The sequence below is a fragment of the Pelodiscus sinensis genome, chromosome 14 (assembly GCF_049634645.1).
Source record: "Pelodiscus sinensis isolate JC-2024 chromosome 14, ASM4963464v1, whole genome shotgun sequence".
Lineage (NCBI taxonomy): Eukaryota > Metazoa > Chordata > Testudines > Trionychidae > Pelodiscus > Pelodiscus sinensis.
Window position 1 is genome coordinate 6,740,558 of NC_134724.1, and position 14,606 is coordinate 6,755,163.

Here is a 14,606-nt window from a genome sequence, read left to right on the forward strand (position 1 = left end):
GATTCCTTAGGATAGGGAGGCTGAGTGAAAGCTGGACTCCCTTTGGCACTGAGTGTTTATCCTTAATGGTGCTGGGGCTTGGCTTCATGCCATCACTGCTTGAGTGGTCCCAAACACTGCCCCTCTCAGTTGGCAGGTAGGAAGGAGGATGGCACAGCTGGACTGCAGTGCAGGAGATCTGAAGTGTACCTCACACCACTATGGAAAAGCGGGCAGTGGAGCCCAGTGGCTGGGACTAAGGGCTAGGAGTTGACTTCCTCTGGTCCAGCAAACTCCCTGGTTTGGGACCACTCAGGTTCCAAGGGTGCTGGTACAGGGAAGTCCAGCATGTATTTCTGAACTAGCCTGAAGCAGGAAGAAGTAGACAGTTCCTGGGGCAGCTGAACCTTGTGGGGTGGCAGCCCCGGCGTCAGCAATTCAATGAAACCTCTGGACTGCAAACTGCCTCGTGGGCCTGTCTGTGCCTCCCTGCTCCCCCACGCCTCTCCCTGCTGAGCCATGCTGGTATCTTCTCATGAGTGAAGGGAAGGTTCCCTCGCTTGTGGCAGCAACCCCCCAAACAAGAACGCAAAGGCAGGCTTTGCAACAGAGGGGGCCGTGTGAGCATCAGTCAGATGTGAAAATATTTCGCACCCGAGCAGCCTGCAGAAAGCCTTGTTTTGATTCAGAAACCACAAAGCTCTGGGCTAAAACAGCCCACACCCCAGCTACCTGCTCGTTCTCTGGGGAAACTTGCCCATTGATCCAAGGTCTTGGTGACCAGTGCTTGGCAGAGTTTATTTTGATTTCCAGTCACCCGGGTGCAGTCCTTCTACGCTGCTCTACTTCCCCCTGCACAGGACGGTGATGGTTGGCCCAGCACTATGTGGCCTTTTGGAGGTTATGATGACACGCTGGAGCCAAATGTGTACAGTGCTGCTCTGCACTAGAAGAAGGAAGTGTGGTTGAAGCAGACCAGGGCTCCTCCAGCCTCTGAGCATCAAGCATCAGCTGACTTGCTCCTATCAGCTGTTAGCAGATACTACAACCAGGGCCCCTGAGAGGCCAGCATCCTAATAGGCAGCCGCCGCCAGTTGGTTTCATCACGACAATGTAGTTCTCCTTAAAAGGGAAAGCTCTGTGATCTTGTTTGCTTCACTGCCTGCTGGGTGGAGATGACTGCAGTACTAATTTGAAGCATGCAACTTAGTCTCAGGGTACTCTAGCTGTGCCAGGTTTATCAGGACCATGCAATTTCACACTGTCTCTGCAGCATAATAAATGGTTCAGTTCCACCTCCCCCACTTCTTGTTAGTTGTTGAAGCGAGCAGGAAAAAAAACCAAAGGTATCGTAGCATCCCGAGTGCCTCTGAGCAGTAACAATTTGAGGGGATATCTGGGTGACGAGCACTGCAGTGACATTTGTTGCAACTGTATTGCTGTAGAGCTGTTAATGACAGTGAAGGAAGGGGTTTTCCCAGCTCTGTTGTAAGCACACCCCCACTAGAGGCAGTACCTAGGCCAACAGAAGAATTCTGAGCTGATGTAAGAGTCACACTATAGGGTGTGAAATCTGTCACGGGCCTGAATGATGCAGCTAGTTAGGTCTTGTCTACACTGGCGCATTAAACAGTGAAAGTATTTACACTACAATGCAACTTTTGTTGGAAAAAGCACCCAGTTTTGGCAACAAAAAACTTCCACCCCTGCAAGAGACTTTTGTCTTTTCCACTCCCTTTATTGTTCACAAAGAGCCAGTGTGGACTCTGTTGTCTGTTTCATCGAGAGAACTGGCATCCACCAGTAGCCCACAATGCCTGCCCTGATGGCTGGGATCAGTGTTTTGTGATCTCTGCTGCTCTGCAGGCATGTGGCCCTCCCATTTCAAAGCTCCAAGAAGTATCTGACAGATGAGTGAGGTGCTCCGATTGGTGAACAAACAAAGAGCAAATCATTGGAATGCTCCTGTTCTGCCCTGCTAGGAACACAGCAGCAGGCAGACTGCAGCTACAGCGGGAGGGCTGGAGAGACGGCTGTGCTGTTTTGACATTCCTCATCACGAGCTCTGAGGGAAGCCCAAGAAGTGCAGGGATCCGCTCTGCCTTCCCACAACACTGCGCTGTGGGATGCTCACCCACAGTGCTTTGCTCTGTCGACAGGGTGCTACCAGTGTGGCCATGTAGTATTGACAATGGGAGGTAGAAAAACTGGTTTGACTAGTTTTCACTTTTGGAGACTTCTGCATGTCGACAGCACTTCTATCGCCAAACCTTCCCAGTGTAGACATAGCCTAAAGTTTTAGGTGTAGCCCAGGCTTGAGGCCCTGCCCTTGTGTTTTCAGCCCTCCAAGTCTGTGTGGAACTTGTAGGCATTAATGGGGCTCTGTGTGGGTACCGGGTCTCTCCATCTGGAGGTCACTGCAAGATTGGGGGCCCCAGTGGCAATACAAGATGTGAGAGCTGCTGGAAGAAGCTGCCTGGGTATCATGAGAGCTCCAGGGTAATGGTGGGGAATAGCTGCCTCTTGTGCTCCTGCTGCCCGCCAATTGGGAGATTTAAGGGCCTGTGGCGGGGAATGGGAGAATCCTGGCTGGAGGGCTGGGAATGCCTTCTCAAATCCGATGGAGCAGCCCAGCCAAAGGCCTCATCTCAGCTGGCTGAGCCGTCTCCGCAGTTCAGCAGAGTTGTTGTAATGTGACTGAGCAGGATCATACAACACTTCAGGAAACCCCTCTACTATTGTTGTGCTAAAAATGGTGATTTGGTGGTGAGATCAATGATTTTTGGGAACGGGGGGCACTACACTAGTACAATGAATAGTAAATGTCCAGAAAGTGCTTTGAGATCCTGATGTGGAAGATGCTATAGGAGCGCAGCATCGTTCTTATGATGAGAGTCATTGGTAGGGACTGAGTTTTAACTTTCTGTTTTCCAACCCTGGTCATTTTGATTCACTTGCTTTATTTTTAAGTAAACCATTTAAAAGTTATCTCCTTTCTTTGCAGCTTCCAAATTCTGGGGTGCATTCCAACATGTAAACCTCTGGGAGGTGAGGTCATAATTATTTGAATCCAGATGAGATGAACAGGAAAGAGGACAACTGGCAGCTGCAGAAGAAAAAAATGTATTTATATCAGCGGGTACTTTCTCTACACAAAGCTGAGGGTATGTCTACACTGCAGAGTTTTTCCGGGATATCAGAGGTATCTGGAAAAACTCTGCTGCATCCAGGGAATGCGTGTGCTCTTCTGAAATTTTTTTTCCAGAAGAGCAGACGTGCTTTTTTGGCATCCCTGTAAACCTCATTTTACGAGGAAAAAGGGATGTTCCAAAAAAGTTTTTTTTCCCCAAAATTTGGCCCAGTGTAGACAGGCCAAATGTTAGAAAAGCCTCTTCTGAAAAAAAGAAGCAAAAAAAGCTACGCAAATTGCGGTTTGCAATTTCCGTAGCTTTTTTCAGAAGAGCAGTGCATTGTAGACATAGCCTGAGTGTATATCTGTCTGTCCTTCTCTCTGTGTGTTGTTCCCTGAAAGAGGTTGTAGTGTATAGGCACACGAGATGGCATAGGACATTGATATGCTTCTTGGGAGTGGGTAGTTTGGGAGGGAGTCTGGTGGAGAGAATAGGAGGCAGTGGACATTAATATAGAGGCTTTTCCAAGCAGAAGAAAAGGGGTGATCTTGGGACTCCGAGAGGTGGGAAAGGAAAGACTCTGGTCTGAGCTGAGGAAGCGGGAGGTGCAGGAGATGGGGGCAGGAGGCAATGGTTAGGGAGGAATTTCTACAGTGTGGAGGTGCTCTGTGTTGTAACTGTCTCCCTGCAGCTCCAGATGCAATGCAGGCCTCTGAATTCCCCGTGCGAGAGAAAACAAGGTTAAATATTTTAAAACTGATGACTGTTGGGTGGGGTTGTGTAGCCAGGCTGCTGGGACCCAGCCAACATCTTATGGAACCATAGAAGATTCCCACTGTTGGCCTTGTAAACACTAGCAAGACAGGCAAGCATGACCAGAGAGAACCATAAAACGGACAGCAGGTGATTTCAGGGCTAATCCTGGGCTAGTTCCATTTTGCAGAATTGGGTCCTAAGGGCAGGAGGGTGGGTGGGAAACCAACTGCTTAAAAATACTTTAGATGCTCCTCGGAGAGCAAGAATGCTCTTGCCAAACACAAAACCATTAACGGTCAGCAGCTGTCACGAGAATAATGCAATTTGCATAGCCATGAGGTAAAGCACTGAGGGGAAATCGTGACTAAGTTTCCAGGAACAAATCAAAACTTGGCTTTCCAAAGTGTGTGGGCTTGCATAGCAGAATGAAACAGGGTTCTTCTGTCTCCAAATAGTGTGGACATGTTCTGTGCCTTTGGTTAATAACTTGGATCCTTCTGTTGCCGGCACACAGTGCCCGAGGGGGGCAACACTTCTTTGAACTGAAAGGAAAAATCTTGGAGCACTTTGTAGTTTATGGTTTAGTTTTACAGTAAAATGAGGGTAATTAACCGTTGGATCAGATCAGCCAGGGATGTAGCAAATTCTCCATCACTTGGAGCTTGGAAGTCTTCCTGAAAGATATGCTCTAGTTCCTCCACAAATTGTTGGACTTGGTAGGAATCATTGGGTGAAGCCCAGGGCCTGTTTATATGCAGGAAGTCAGATTAGGTGATCATAATGGTCCCTTCTGACTAGAGCTGTGCGAAAAACTGACTTTTTTTCCAGTTCACTGGCTGAATTGAAAAAAAATAGTTTCAGGTTGACCCAGGCCAGCTGAAGGGGAGTGGAGGAGCAAAGGGGGCAGTTGCTCAGGGGTCTGGCTATTCTAAAGGCCCCAGGCCCTTTATAATGGCTGCTGGAGCCCCTCCAGCTGCCTCTGAGGGCTGGTGGGGGAAGGTCTACCGTGTGGTCCAGGTGGTGCTGAAGGCTGGCTGCTCTAGCCCTTCCCTTCCACCCCAGGCCCAGCCCCCCTCCCACACACTTTGCCTAGGGGCCTAGAAATCCCGTTGCCGCCCCTGGGTTGACCCCAAATGCACACTTTTCAAATTCGGCAGTGACCTCAAAAAAGTTGAGAAAATTGTTTCAGGTCTAACAATAGTTTGTTTAATCTGAAACACTATAATTTTTTTTTTTTTTTTTTTTTTTTTTTTTTTTAGTTTAACTGGCTTAAGGCAAAATTTGACAGGCAATTCTGAATAAAAATCAAAACATTTCATTTTGAAATTGTCAGAACAAAACATTTTGTTATTCATCAAAAATAAATGTGTTATTGCAGGAAATATTTCTGCATTCAAATCTGTGTTTCTTTGGAGAGGGGAAAGGTTTTGTCTGAAACATTTTGTTCAGATCTACTTTGCACCGTAAATCTACACCATTGGAAGGAAGGAACAGCAATAGAGGAAATATTTCATATTTCAATTCTACATCTGGTCTAAATGTGTATTTAAAATAATTAAGACATGCTCCACGTACTTCATTCAATCTACATATTTAATTTTACCAACATCAATTTTATATATAAATCTGTGATGCAGTTAAAGGCCACTTATTAAAGAAGGAAGTGATTAAATCTTGTTTAAAGTAAGTTGTATATCAAAGGTTGATCGGCTTTATTTTATCAGTACTCCAAAAACAGTGCTTTTATAAGGTTGCGAGGTATTGACCCCGACAGCCCGGTATTTTCACCTCCTGTCTGGTAAAAACATTCAGAAAATACTGGACACCTAAAATGTACAGTATTTTCTGATTTTTTTTCCCTGCCAGGAGGTGAAAATACCAAACACCTGGCAATCCTACATACACTTGGTAACCGGGCCCAGCCCTCCCCCTCCTCCCTCCACCCCATCCCACCCCCCGGGGACCCTGGACCCCCTCCCGCTTACCTGGTTCTGCAGGGAAGCTGCCTTCTGGTTCCAATCAAGAAAACAAGATGCCCACCAGCAAAAAGCATAAAGACTTTTCTTAAAGAAGGCGCCATGATGTTATAATGCTGTTTTATTTTTTTTGCTTAACTCTTGGGGTCCTTTTTTTTTTCCCCTCAACAACTTTGGTCTCCCCCCTTTTTTTCCTCAGCAGAATTTTTTCCCCAGTGTTTTTTTTTGGGGGCGGTGGGGGTGGGAGAAGCGGTGTTTGGTATTTTTGGTTAAACCATCTGGCAACCCTAGTGCTTAAGAAAACTGGTGTGTGGACAGCTGCCAATAAAAAGTGACCTGCAGGTGGGTGCCTCATAAATAATCCTTCATCCCTATCCTGAATCATAGAAGCTGTTATAGTCACTCTTATAACTGAATAAAATGCTTGGTGAATAAGTGACTTTCCCAAAGAAATCCAGATAATTGGTGGTAGTCTCGGGTATAGAAAAACAAAGCTCTGGTGTCTGCTGCTACTAAGGATGTTAAAAAGTGGTTAATTAGGTAACTGTGCAACCGTGAAAAATCTTAGCAGTAGTACCGTTATGCGCTGTGGGCTCTGCAGTATGAATACTGCCAGCAGCCAATGCATGCCAGAAGCCTGATTTTAAGCCACCAGCCCCACTCCCAGGGAGCCACCCTGTGCTGTGTGCTCTGATACAGATAGCAGCGCTAGGTGACAGCTGGCTCCCCGAGAGTGGAGTTGGAAGCTGACTTGTAACTGTTATGGTAAGCGATAAACTCATGCTTATCTATTAACCATTACTTTTACATCCCAAGCTGCAACCACTAGGAAGCACTGCCCTTAAATCAGACACTTGATGTGAACGACTATTTGATAAGCAAATGCATATTGGATAGTCAACACAGTAGTCAACTAGTCATTCCCCCTACCCCCGCTGTCTCTATCAGAAAGAGGCAGCAAGTGGGGGAAAGAGGAGAGGGTGCTTCAAAGTGGCAGCGCCGCGTGGAGGCTGAGGACAGACCCCAAGCTCCACGTGGTGCTGCTGCTTTGAAACACCGTGTGCAGCCTGGGGCCAGCTGGGGAGTCCCCAATCTGCACGCAGTGTTTCAAAGCGGCAGCGCTGCATGGAGCCCAGGATAAGCTAAGGATTCCCCCACTGACCCTAGGCTCCGTGTGGCACTGCCACTTTGAAGTGCCGCATGGAGCCTGATGCTGGGCTCCCCATGGCATTTCAAATAGGCAGTGCCGCACGGAGCCTAGGGTCAGCAGGGGAGTCCCCAGCTGATCCCAGGCTCTACCTGGTACTGCTGCTTTGAAACGCCATAGGGAGCACAGGGCCAGTAGGGGACTGTCCCCCTGGCCCCGGGCTCCCTGCTGTGCTTTCACCTTTGAAGTGTAGCAGCAGCCCTAGGGTTGTTGCTACACTTCAAAGGCGGAGGCGCCCTCATCGACTAATCAAATAGTCGATGCAAATTGCATCGACATTTGATTAGTCAATTAATCGTAATTTAACATCCCTATTTAGGACCTGCTCCTGCTCCCATAATTCAACACTGACAATCTCAGTGTCATGACATGACTGATGCACCGGTGCAGGAGAGGAAGAGGTGTGAGATCCCCCACAAGCTCCGTGTTTTGTGGTGAGGGAGGGAAAGCTGCTGCTACAGGGGTGCGACTGCCCCTCCAGCACAGCTGTTCTTTGGTTACTCCATGATCTAGCCCAGAGACTAGGCTGGACAGAGTCTGCGCAACCATCTTTGGCTGTGACGGAACTTATCCGAGCAACGATTTAGTGCTTCCTCCCAATTCCAGCTCTTTGGTTCTTGTTCCCAACAAACTTCTGAAGCGGAGTGTGCTTAAAGGAGACTTTTATTGCCAAATCTCAAAGCTCTTTACAAGCAAAAGACAGCTTTGCCTTTCCACCTACCATGACAGCTGATTTTCAGATACATTCACTGCTGCTTGCAAGCACATTTACTTCCTTCCTGTCTGAAGCATGCCGCTCTGGCAGGCCTCGTACAAATCTGAAATTGAGTCATGCCCCATCTCGACATGCCCACAGAGTCTTCAGACATGAGAAAGCAAGCTTAGTGTAGCTGGGGAACTGGCTTTTACCTACCAATGGTGGTAGGTAAAAAGGCAGGAACTGTCCTGCAAGATCAACGTAATGCGCCTTCAACTCAGACCTGATTTTGAAAATGGCTAGTACTTGCTGTTTAAGAGGAAAGTGCAAGAAACACAGAAGATAGCTATGGAACAACCTGCCCTCCTTCATTAGGCAGATATTGGCTTTTGCCCTGAATAAGAACAACATGGGTGAAAACTTCAGAATTAAATGTTTGAAACAAGATAGATAGCTTTGTTTAGATTATAAAAGCCCAACTGAAAAATTCCAGGTGGAGTAATCACTTTCAAATGTTAACTGCTAAACCTATTGGGGAAAAAAATGCAAAGGGCTATTTTTTCTGAATTAACATAATATTTTCAGCCATAGAGACACTGGGGGTATGTCTAGACTGCATCCATCTGTCGGCAGAGAGATGCAAATTAGGCAGGTCGACATTGCAAATGAGGCAGAGATTTAAATATCCCGTGCCTAATTTGCATAAAAATGGCCACTGCGTTTTGCCAACTCAGCATTTTGTCGGCAAAAAGCAGCAGTCTAGAGGGGGATCTGTTGAGAAAGAAAGCCTTTTTCGACAGATCCCTTACGCCTCCTGCTGACAGAGGGATGCAGTCTAGACATACCCTGAGAGTTAAAAAGAGAGTTCTCTTAAGTTATACTTAATTACAAGACAGTACATAAAAGTAAGTGACATTAGTGCATACAATATTTAGCCTTGGCTTGTAAAAAGATTTTGCTCTCTCATCTCCTGATTCTGGTATCTGCAGCTAAGATTCCTACTGGGGTTTCAGTAAAATGTCAGACAGCTCATTAAAATATTCAGTATAATTAAAAAAATACAGTAAATATAAACACCCCCTATAGATTTTTGCTGTAATAGATATTGGGGATAGATATCAGCACTACAGTAGGCAGATAGTTAATCAGTGGCACACTGTGATGACAAAATACTTTTAAGATCAAAAGCATCCATGTATCTCAGATATGAGTCTGAGATGGAGTCAGACCTTCCCTGGTGTTCAAGGGTATTCAGATGCAGGGGTTTGGTTTGATCCTAATAGGACAGCTTCAGCACTGGACTCTGAATCTGCATCCAAACTCTTGTCCACAGAGTTCTGGTCTGGGCACATCCTATTACATATGCATCTTCGTTAGCCATCCCTTTATTCTTTGTTGTACAATTTTATTTCACAAGTGTCCCCTGCTCCTTGAAGGCTGATGTCTCAAGACATTCTGTACACACCAGGTTTGTACAGTGCATGTTCACATCGCACAGTGTTCAGTAAACAAAAGTGCACATGCAAAAAAATACATATTTGATAGTTGGTAGGCACTGAATAGACTAGGTCTGTATTGTTAGCCCTTGTCTTATAAGTACACATCATAGAAAAACAAGATACCTCAGTTCACATTGATCTACAGCAGTAAATTAGGCAGAACCAGAGTTCATCCCGACCTGCATCAAGGGGACTTGATAGACTTATCTATTTGGAAATCTGGTACCTAAAACCCAGGATGTTTTGGCACCTGAAAGTCAAGCAAATCCTACTATGCAGAAACTTCATGGCTGTGTCTAGACTGGCAAGTTTTTCTGCAAAATCATCTGCTTTTGCGGAAAAACTTGCCAGCTGTCTACGCTGGCCGTTTGAATTTCCGCAAGAACACTGACGATCTCATGTAAGATTGTCAGTGTTCTTGCAGAAATACTGTGCTGCTCCCGTTCGGGCAAAAGCCCTCTTGCACAAATCATTTGCACAAGAGGGCCAGTGTAGACAGCATAGTACTGTTTTCCGCAAAAAAGCCCCGATCGCGAAAATGGCGATCGGGGCTTTTTTGCGGAAAACCGCGTCTATATTGGCCACAGACGCTTTTCCGCAAAAAGTGCTTTTGTGGAAAAGCATCCTGCCAATTTAGATGTGCTTTTCCAAAAATGCTTTTAATGGAAAACTTTTCCGTTAAAAGCATTTTCGGAAAATCATGCCAGTGTAGATGTAGCCCATGGGTGATGGAATAATGAGAGACTTCCAATATAACTCCAGATCTGCACTACAGGAACAGGTTGATCTAAACTATGCAATTTGTGTTACATTAGTAGTGTAACTCAGATCGATGGAGCTTAGATCTACTTACCGCAGAGTCTACTCCGAGCTGGTTAGACAGAAAAAAAACCTGCTGTCAACTCCGCTTACTCTTTTCATTCTGGTGGTGTACCAGAATCAATGGGAGAGCGATCGGTGGTCAATTTATCGTGTCTATACCAGACACGATAAATTGACCTCTATGGAATCAATCACTGCCCCATCATTCCGGCCCATAGTGAAGACATGCTGGGTTTGAAAAGGAGGCAGCTAAAGCAAGGTTTGGAAGCACGTGATTTGGAAGTGTCTGGCTGAGTGACTACCTGTCTCTTATTTGGGATATTTTCCCATTCTTCAGTTCCTGAAATGCCTTAGGTTAGGACTGGGCCATAGAAGGCAAGGAGCACTCATCAGCTGAACTAGGAAGGAGGGGAAAAAGACAATAGTTTGAGTTTTACTTTGCTGCTGTTATGGTAGATGTACGTCGCTTGGGATACCAGAGCCACAGTCATCTAAAGGAGAAGGAACCTGAGATAAAGATGGTGGAGACCATCCATTGTCCTGGCTTTGTATTTGTCAAGGATAGATGGCACATACTATTGGGCAGTATAGATATTTTAGCAATGGAAACTGCCAAGTCAAACTCTCCCTTCTGGCTCAGAAATTCACCCTATTCTGCTAGGTCTCAGCTATTCAGCTGCATCCCCTGGAGTTCAGCATACAAAGATCCAGTCCTTCCTTGGCTGCTGATGCCTAGATAAAGCCAAGAGATTGGGTGGCCCTTGGAATCCCTGGGCAGTTGATGTGGGGGCCACTGAGAATGAATGTGTTAGGGCAAAACTCTGAAAGGAGGAATCAAAGGTGGTACCTGCACCCTGTTATGGCCTGGTGTGGTAACAGAGCATCACTGAACTTGGACTGGCACGGAGGTGACCTAGTTACATCCACGTGTTGTCTGCGGGTACAAAGGGTGCTTAGGCTTTTTTTGTCACCAGGACTACTCCCATTTATCACATTTCTCTCTCACTGGATGCTTAGGCAGATGCAACTGCTTTTAACAGGTGGACCAAGAATCAGGGGAATTTTGCCATTGATTTCCATGGGAACCAGCGTGGGCCTTTATGTAGTAAAACCTTCTTCTTTCAGAGTGTTGAATTCAACCCACCTCCCCCCCCCCCCGGTGATTAAAATGCGAAATGCATTTCCTGCAACCCATTTAAATATTTGTTCACAGAGGGGCCATTCCTGCCAAGCAAACAGCTCTCAGAATAGACAGAGCATGACAGGCAAAAACCTGTTAAAACGATATTAGATGACCCATCAAAATCAGCTGCAATAATGCATGTTGTTAGTCAACAGTCCAAGACAAGACGGCTTGGCTCACAGCAGGGGGAGACTCTACTTTCGAGCCAACCCCTCCTTTGACTCTCCAAGCAGCTGACTGTTTACTTCTACAGGAAACTCTAGTAACCAGGTCAATGTGTTGCTTAAAAATGAAGATTTTGGGCTGCTTCCACCAGGAGTAGGGCTTTCACATGCAGCAGCCCTGTCTAGGAAAGTGAGCACAGGGTTAGGCGAAGGATCGTTAAATTCTATCCCTGGTTCTGAAATGGACTCTTTCTGTGGGCAAGCCACATCACTGCCTCAGTTTCCCCTCTGGCAAAATAACACCTGCTTGGCAGTGGTCGTTTAAGCCTTAATTAATACTTGAACAGTGCTTAGAACATGGAGGGATTGTTGTGTTTAAGTCTGGTCTAGAGCTGAAAACAATTACTTGCCATCACCAAGGAGCCAGTTTTGTGTGGATTTCGGTGTGTTTAAGAAGTTTCTTTCAAGACTGTTAACCAGGCCTGCCAACTGGGAGGAGGGGGAAATGGGGCAATTGCCCCACGGCTCAGTGAATCTAAAGGGCCCAGGGATCCCGGCCAGCGCTGCTGCTACTGCACCATTCAGGGGGAGCTGGCTGACCCAGCCCTCCCCTTCCTGGAGCAAGGAGCTGAGCTCCATCCTGGCAGCTCCCCTTCTGTTAACCATTTGTTTCAGAGTGTGACTGGGCCAAGACCTCAAAACTTGTCAGCAAGTGAATAGAGCAAAATCTATATACATTGTGGCCAAATTCCCCAGGGGAACGGTTTCATCAGCAAAACTCTCTGGGTGCCAGTGCAAACTGGGTAATTGCATGTCCTACATGCTAATTTATACATGCACACATTAAGGATGTAATAGTGTAGTCGATTAACTGATTAGCAAAAGGTTATCAGTTAATGCTATTGATTACTCGCATTTCTCCTTCCCCCAGCCTCATCAGTAAATTTTTTAGCAAGCTGGCCAACAGCCCGGCTCAGTCCCAGCTTGTGCCAGGTCCGGGATCTGGCCCTGCTGCAGCTCTGCATTTAAAGCGTATTAGGAGCCGGACGGGCAGGCAGCCCAGCTCAGTTCTGGCTTGCGCCGGTTCTGGAAGCTCAGACCCCTCTGGACAGGGGTTGCTGCCACCCTGTGCTGCTGCCACTGGTCCATGAGGGGAGCTGGCTTTTAAACTGGCTGTCGGTCCCACCCCCAGGGACTATAGAATAGTCAAGTAACCGATAAGAATTCATTAGATTAGATTAATCGACTATTGAATTAACTGATATTTAACATCCCTAGCACGCATGAATTTTTGCTGGAATATCCATTGCCCTCCTTTGAAAAACTGACCTTTTGTCTGATTACCAGTGTTGTGAGTTTTTTTTTTCCTCTTTTAGGGCCAGATCCAGAGCCCATTGGTGTTTTTCCACTGACATCAATGTGCGCTCGATCAAGACCTTAAAGAATATTCACATTTTCGCAACTGATGTTCAATGCCCTCTAACTTCCTATTGTGATCAGGGATGGGAATATGGCATGAAGACACAATAAACAAAAAAACAAAACAAAACAAAAAATACACCCTACAGCTGAAATGCCCTGCTCTTCCTAGGTAGCATGTGCATTGCAAAACGTAACCTTACTTAACACTGGCCTAGCAATGGTGTAAATTGTAAATAGCAAATGTTTAGCTTGATTGTAAGAAATGTGTCTTCTAAAGTACATCTCAGGGAGCACTTCTCCTATAAAGAGTCACTAGATCCTTCTGCTTTCCTTTCTGTTTCTCTCTCGGTTCCTTATTCAGTTCTTTAATTTCCTGTAAGACTTGTGTTGCTTGCCGAAGCTGTTCTACTGCTTCATTGAGTATGGTCTTTGCATCTACTGGGGGACCATTCCCCTTCTGGGCTTGTTCTAACTCTCCACCTAAAACCTTTTGCAGAAGTTTCTCTGTCTTCTCCCTTTCGCAGGCCACTTTCGCCTCCATTTTAGCCAGGCAGGATTGGGGCGGCTTGTGGAAGCCTGGAACCTGAAGTGCTTTTTGTGCATTTTTCGATTCATCCAGCAGGTCTCCGAGAGAGGCACAGCGAGTTCTGAGAGGTAAGGAATTTACTATGGACGGTGATAAAAGTGTTTTCTCTTTACTAGGAACCTTTGTACTTTCTTGCTTCGCCTCTGTCTCTAAGGAAGTCTTTGTTTGTCCCTGTATTGTTTGTGGCTCCTTTTGCTTGTCAGCAGCTCTCTCACTTCCTTCTTCAACCTCTACATTTTGGGAAGCAGATTCTGTCGTTTCCCCATCTTCCATTCCAGCCCCAGGGAGGTCTGAATCACTGGGCTCCTCGCCTTCCGAACTCTTCGCCTCTGGACTGCCTGGGGTGGAATTCAAACCTGCTGTCAATTTTTCTGATAAAATCTTAGGTGGAATTGGAGGTTTCTCAGTAGCTATTGCGACCACATCCGTGAGGTTTTCTTTACTGTCATCCCTGGAAGGTTTCAATTCTTTTGTGCTTTCGGAGTGAGGGGTTGATTCCTCCCAGCTGACCCCTTTCAGCTTGTCTGATAAGATTTTAGGAGGTGGAATCGGAGCCTTTGCCGTGCTGCTATTGCTGACCTCCATGAGGTTCTCTTTATTGTCCTCAGCGGATGCTTTGTATTCTTCACCATCCTCACCCTGACTGACTGACCCCTTGTCCTCTGATGGCGTGTGCTCGTCCAGCTTCTTAGCTGGAGGCAACAAAGGCTTTTTAAGCTCTTGATCAGCAACGTTTTCCTCAGCATGCTGCTTCTCTGACAAGCCGCTAGGTTTTGTGGGCGGCATCGGTGGCTTTGGCGTTTCCTTCGGAGGCGGGATGTTCTCATTATCACTGACAGTCATGGTGAAGTCTGGAGGGCCATTATCCACTACGTCCAGATCCAGCCTCAAGATTCCATCGGAGGTAGATTTGGCAACCTAAGAAAAGTAATGTGAAAAAGATTTCTTTAGAATACGTCCCATTGTCATTCCCCGGAACTGCCCCGGCCTGAAACCAGTCTTGACAAGTCGTTTAAATCGAGAAGTGGATAGAGGGGAGAAGTGGAGGGCTAGTCTACACTACTGTGCTACAGCGCTGCAGCTGTAGCGCCTCTGGTGGAGATGAGCTATGATGATGGGAGAGCACTCTCTCACTGGTATAATTACTCCACCTCAGTGAGAGGTGAAAGCTATGTCAGCAGCAG

General features: G+C 46.5%; 1 protein-coding gene across 1 annotated transcript in view; it reads right to left on the reverse strand.

Annotated features, from left to right (window-relative positions):
* Positions 1–7,696: 7,696 nt before the first annotated feature.
* The window catches only part of PLEKHO2 (pleckstrin homology domain containing O2), a 57,583-nt gene continuing 50,673 nt past the window's right edge, over positions 7,697–14,606 (reverse strand). Inside the window, exon 6 of the mRNA XM_075896920.1 lies at positions 7,697–14,340. Coding sequence (XP_075753035.1) covers positions 13,120–14,340 — 1,221 coding nt within the window. The 3' untranslated portion in view covers positions 7,697–13,119. The remainder of the gene's footprint in view (positions 14,341–14,606) is intronic.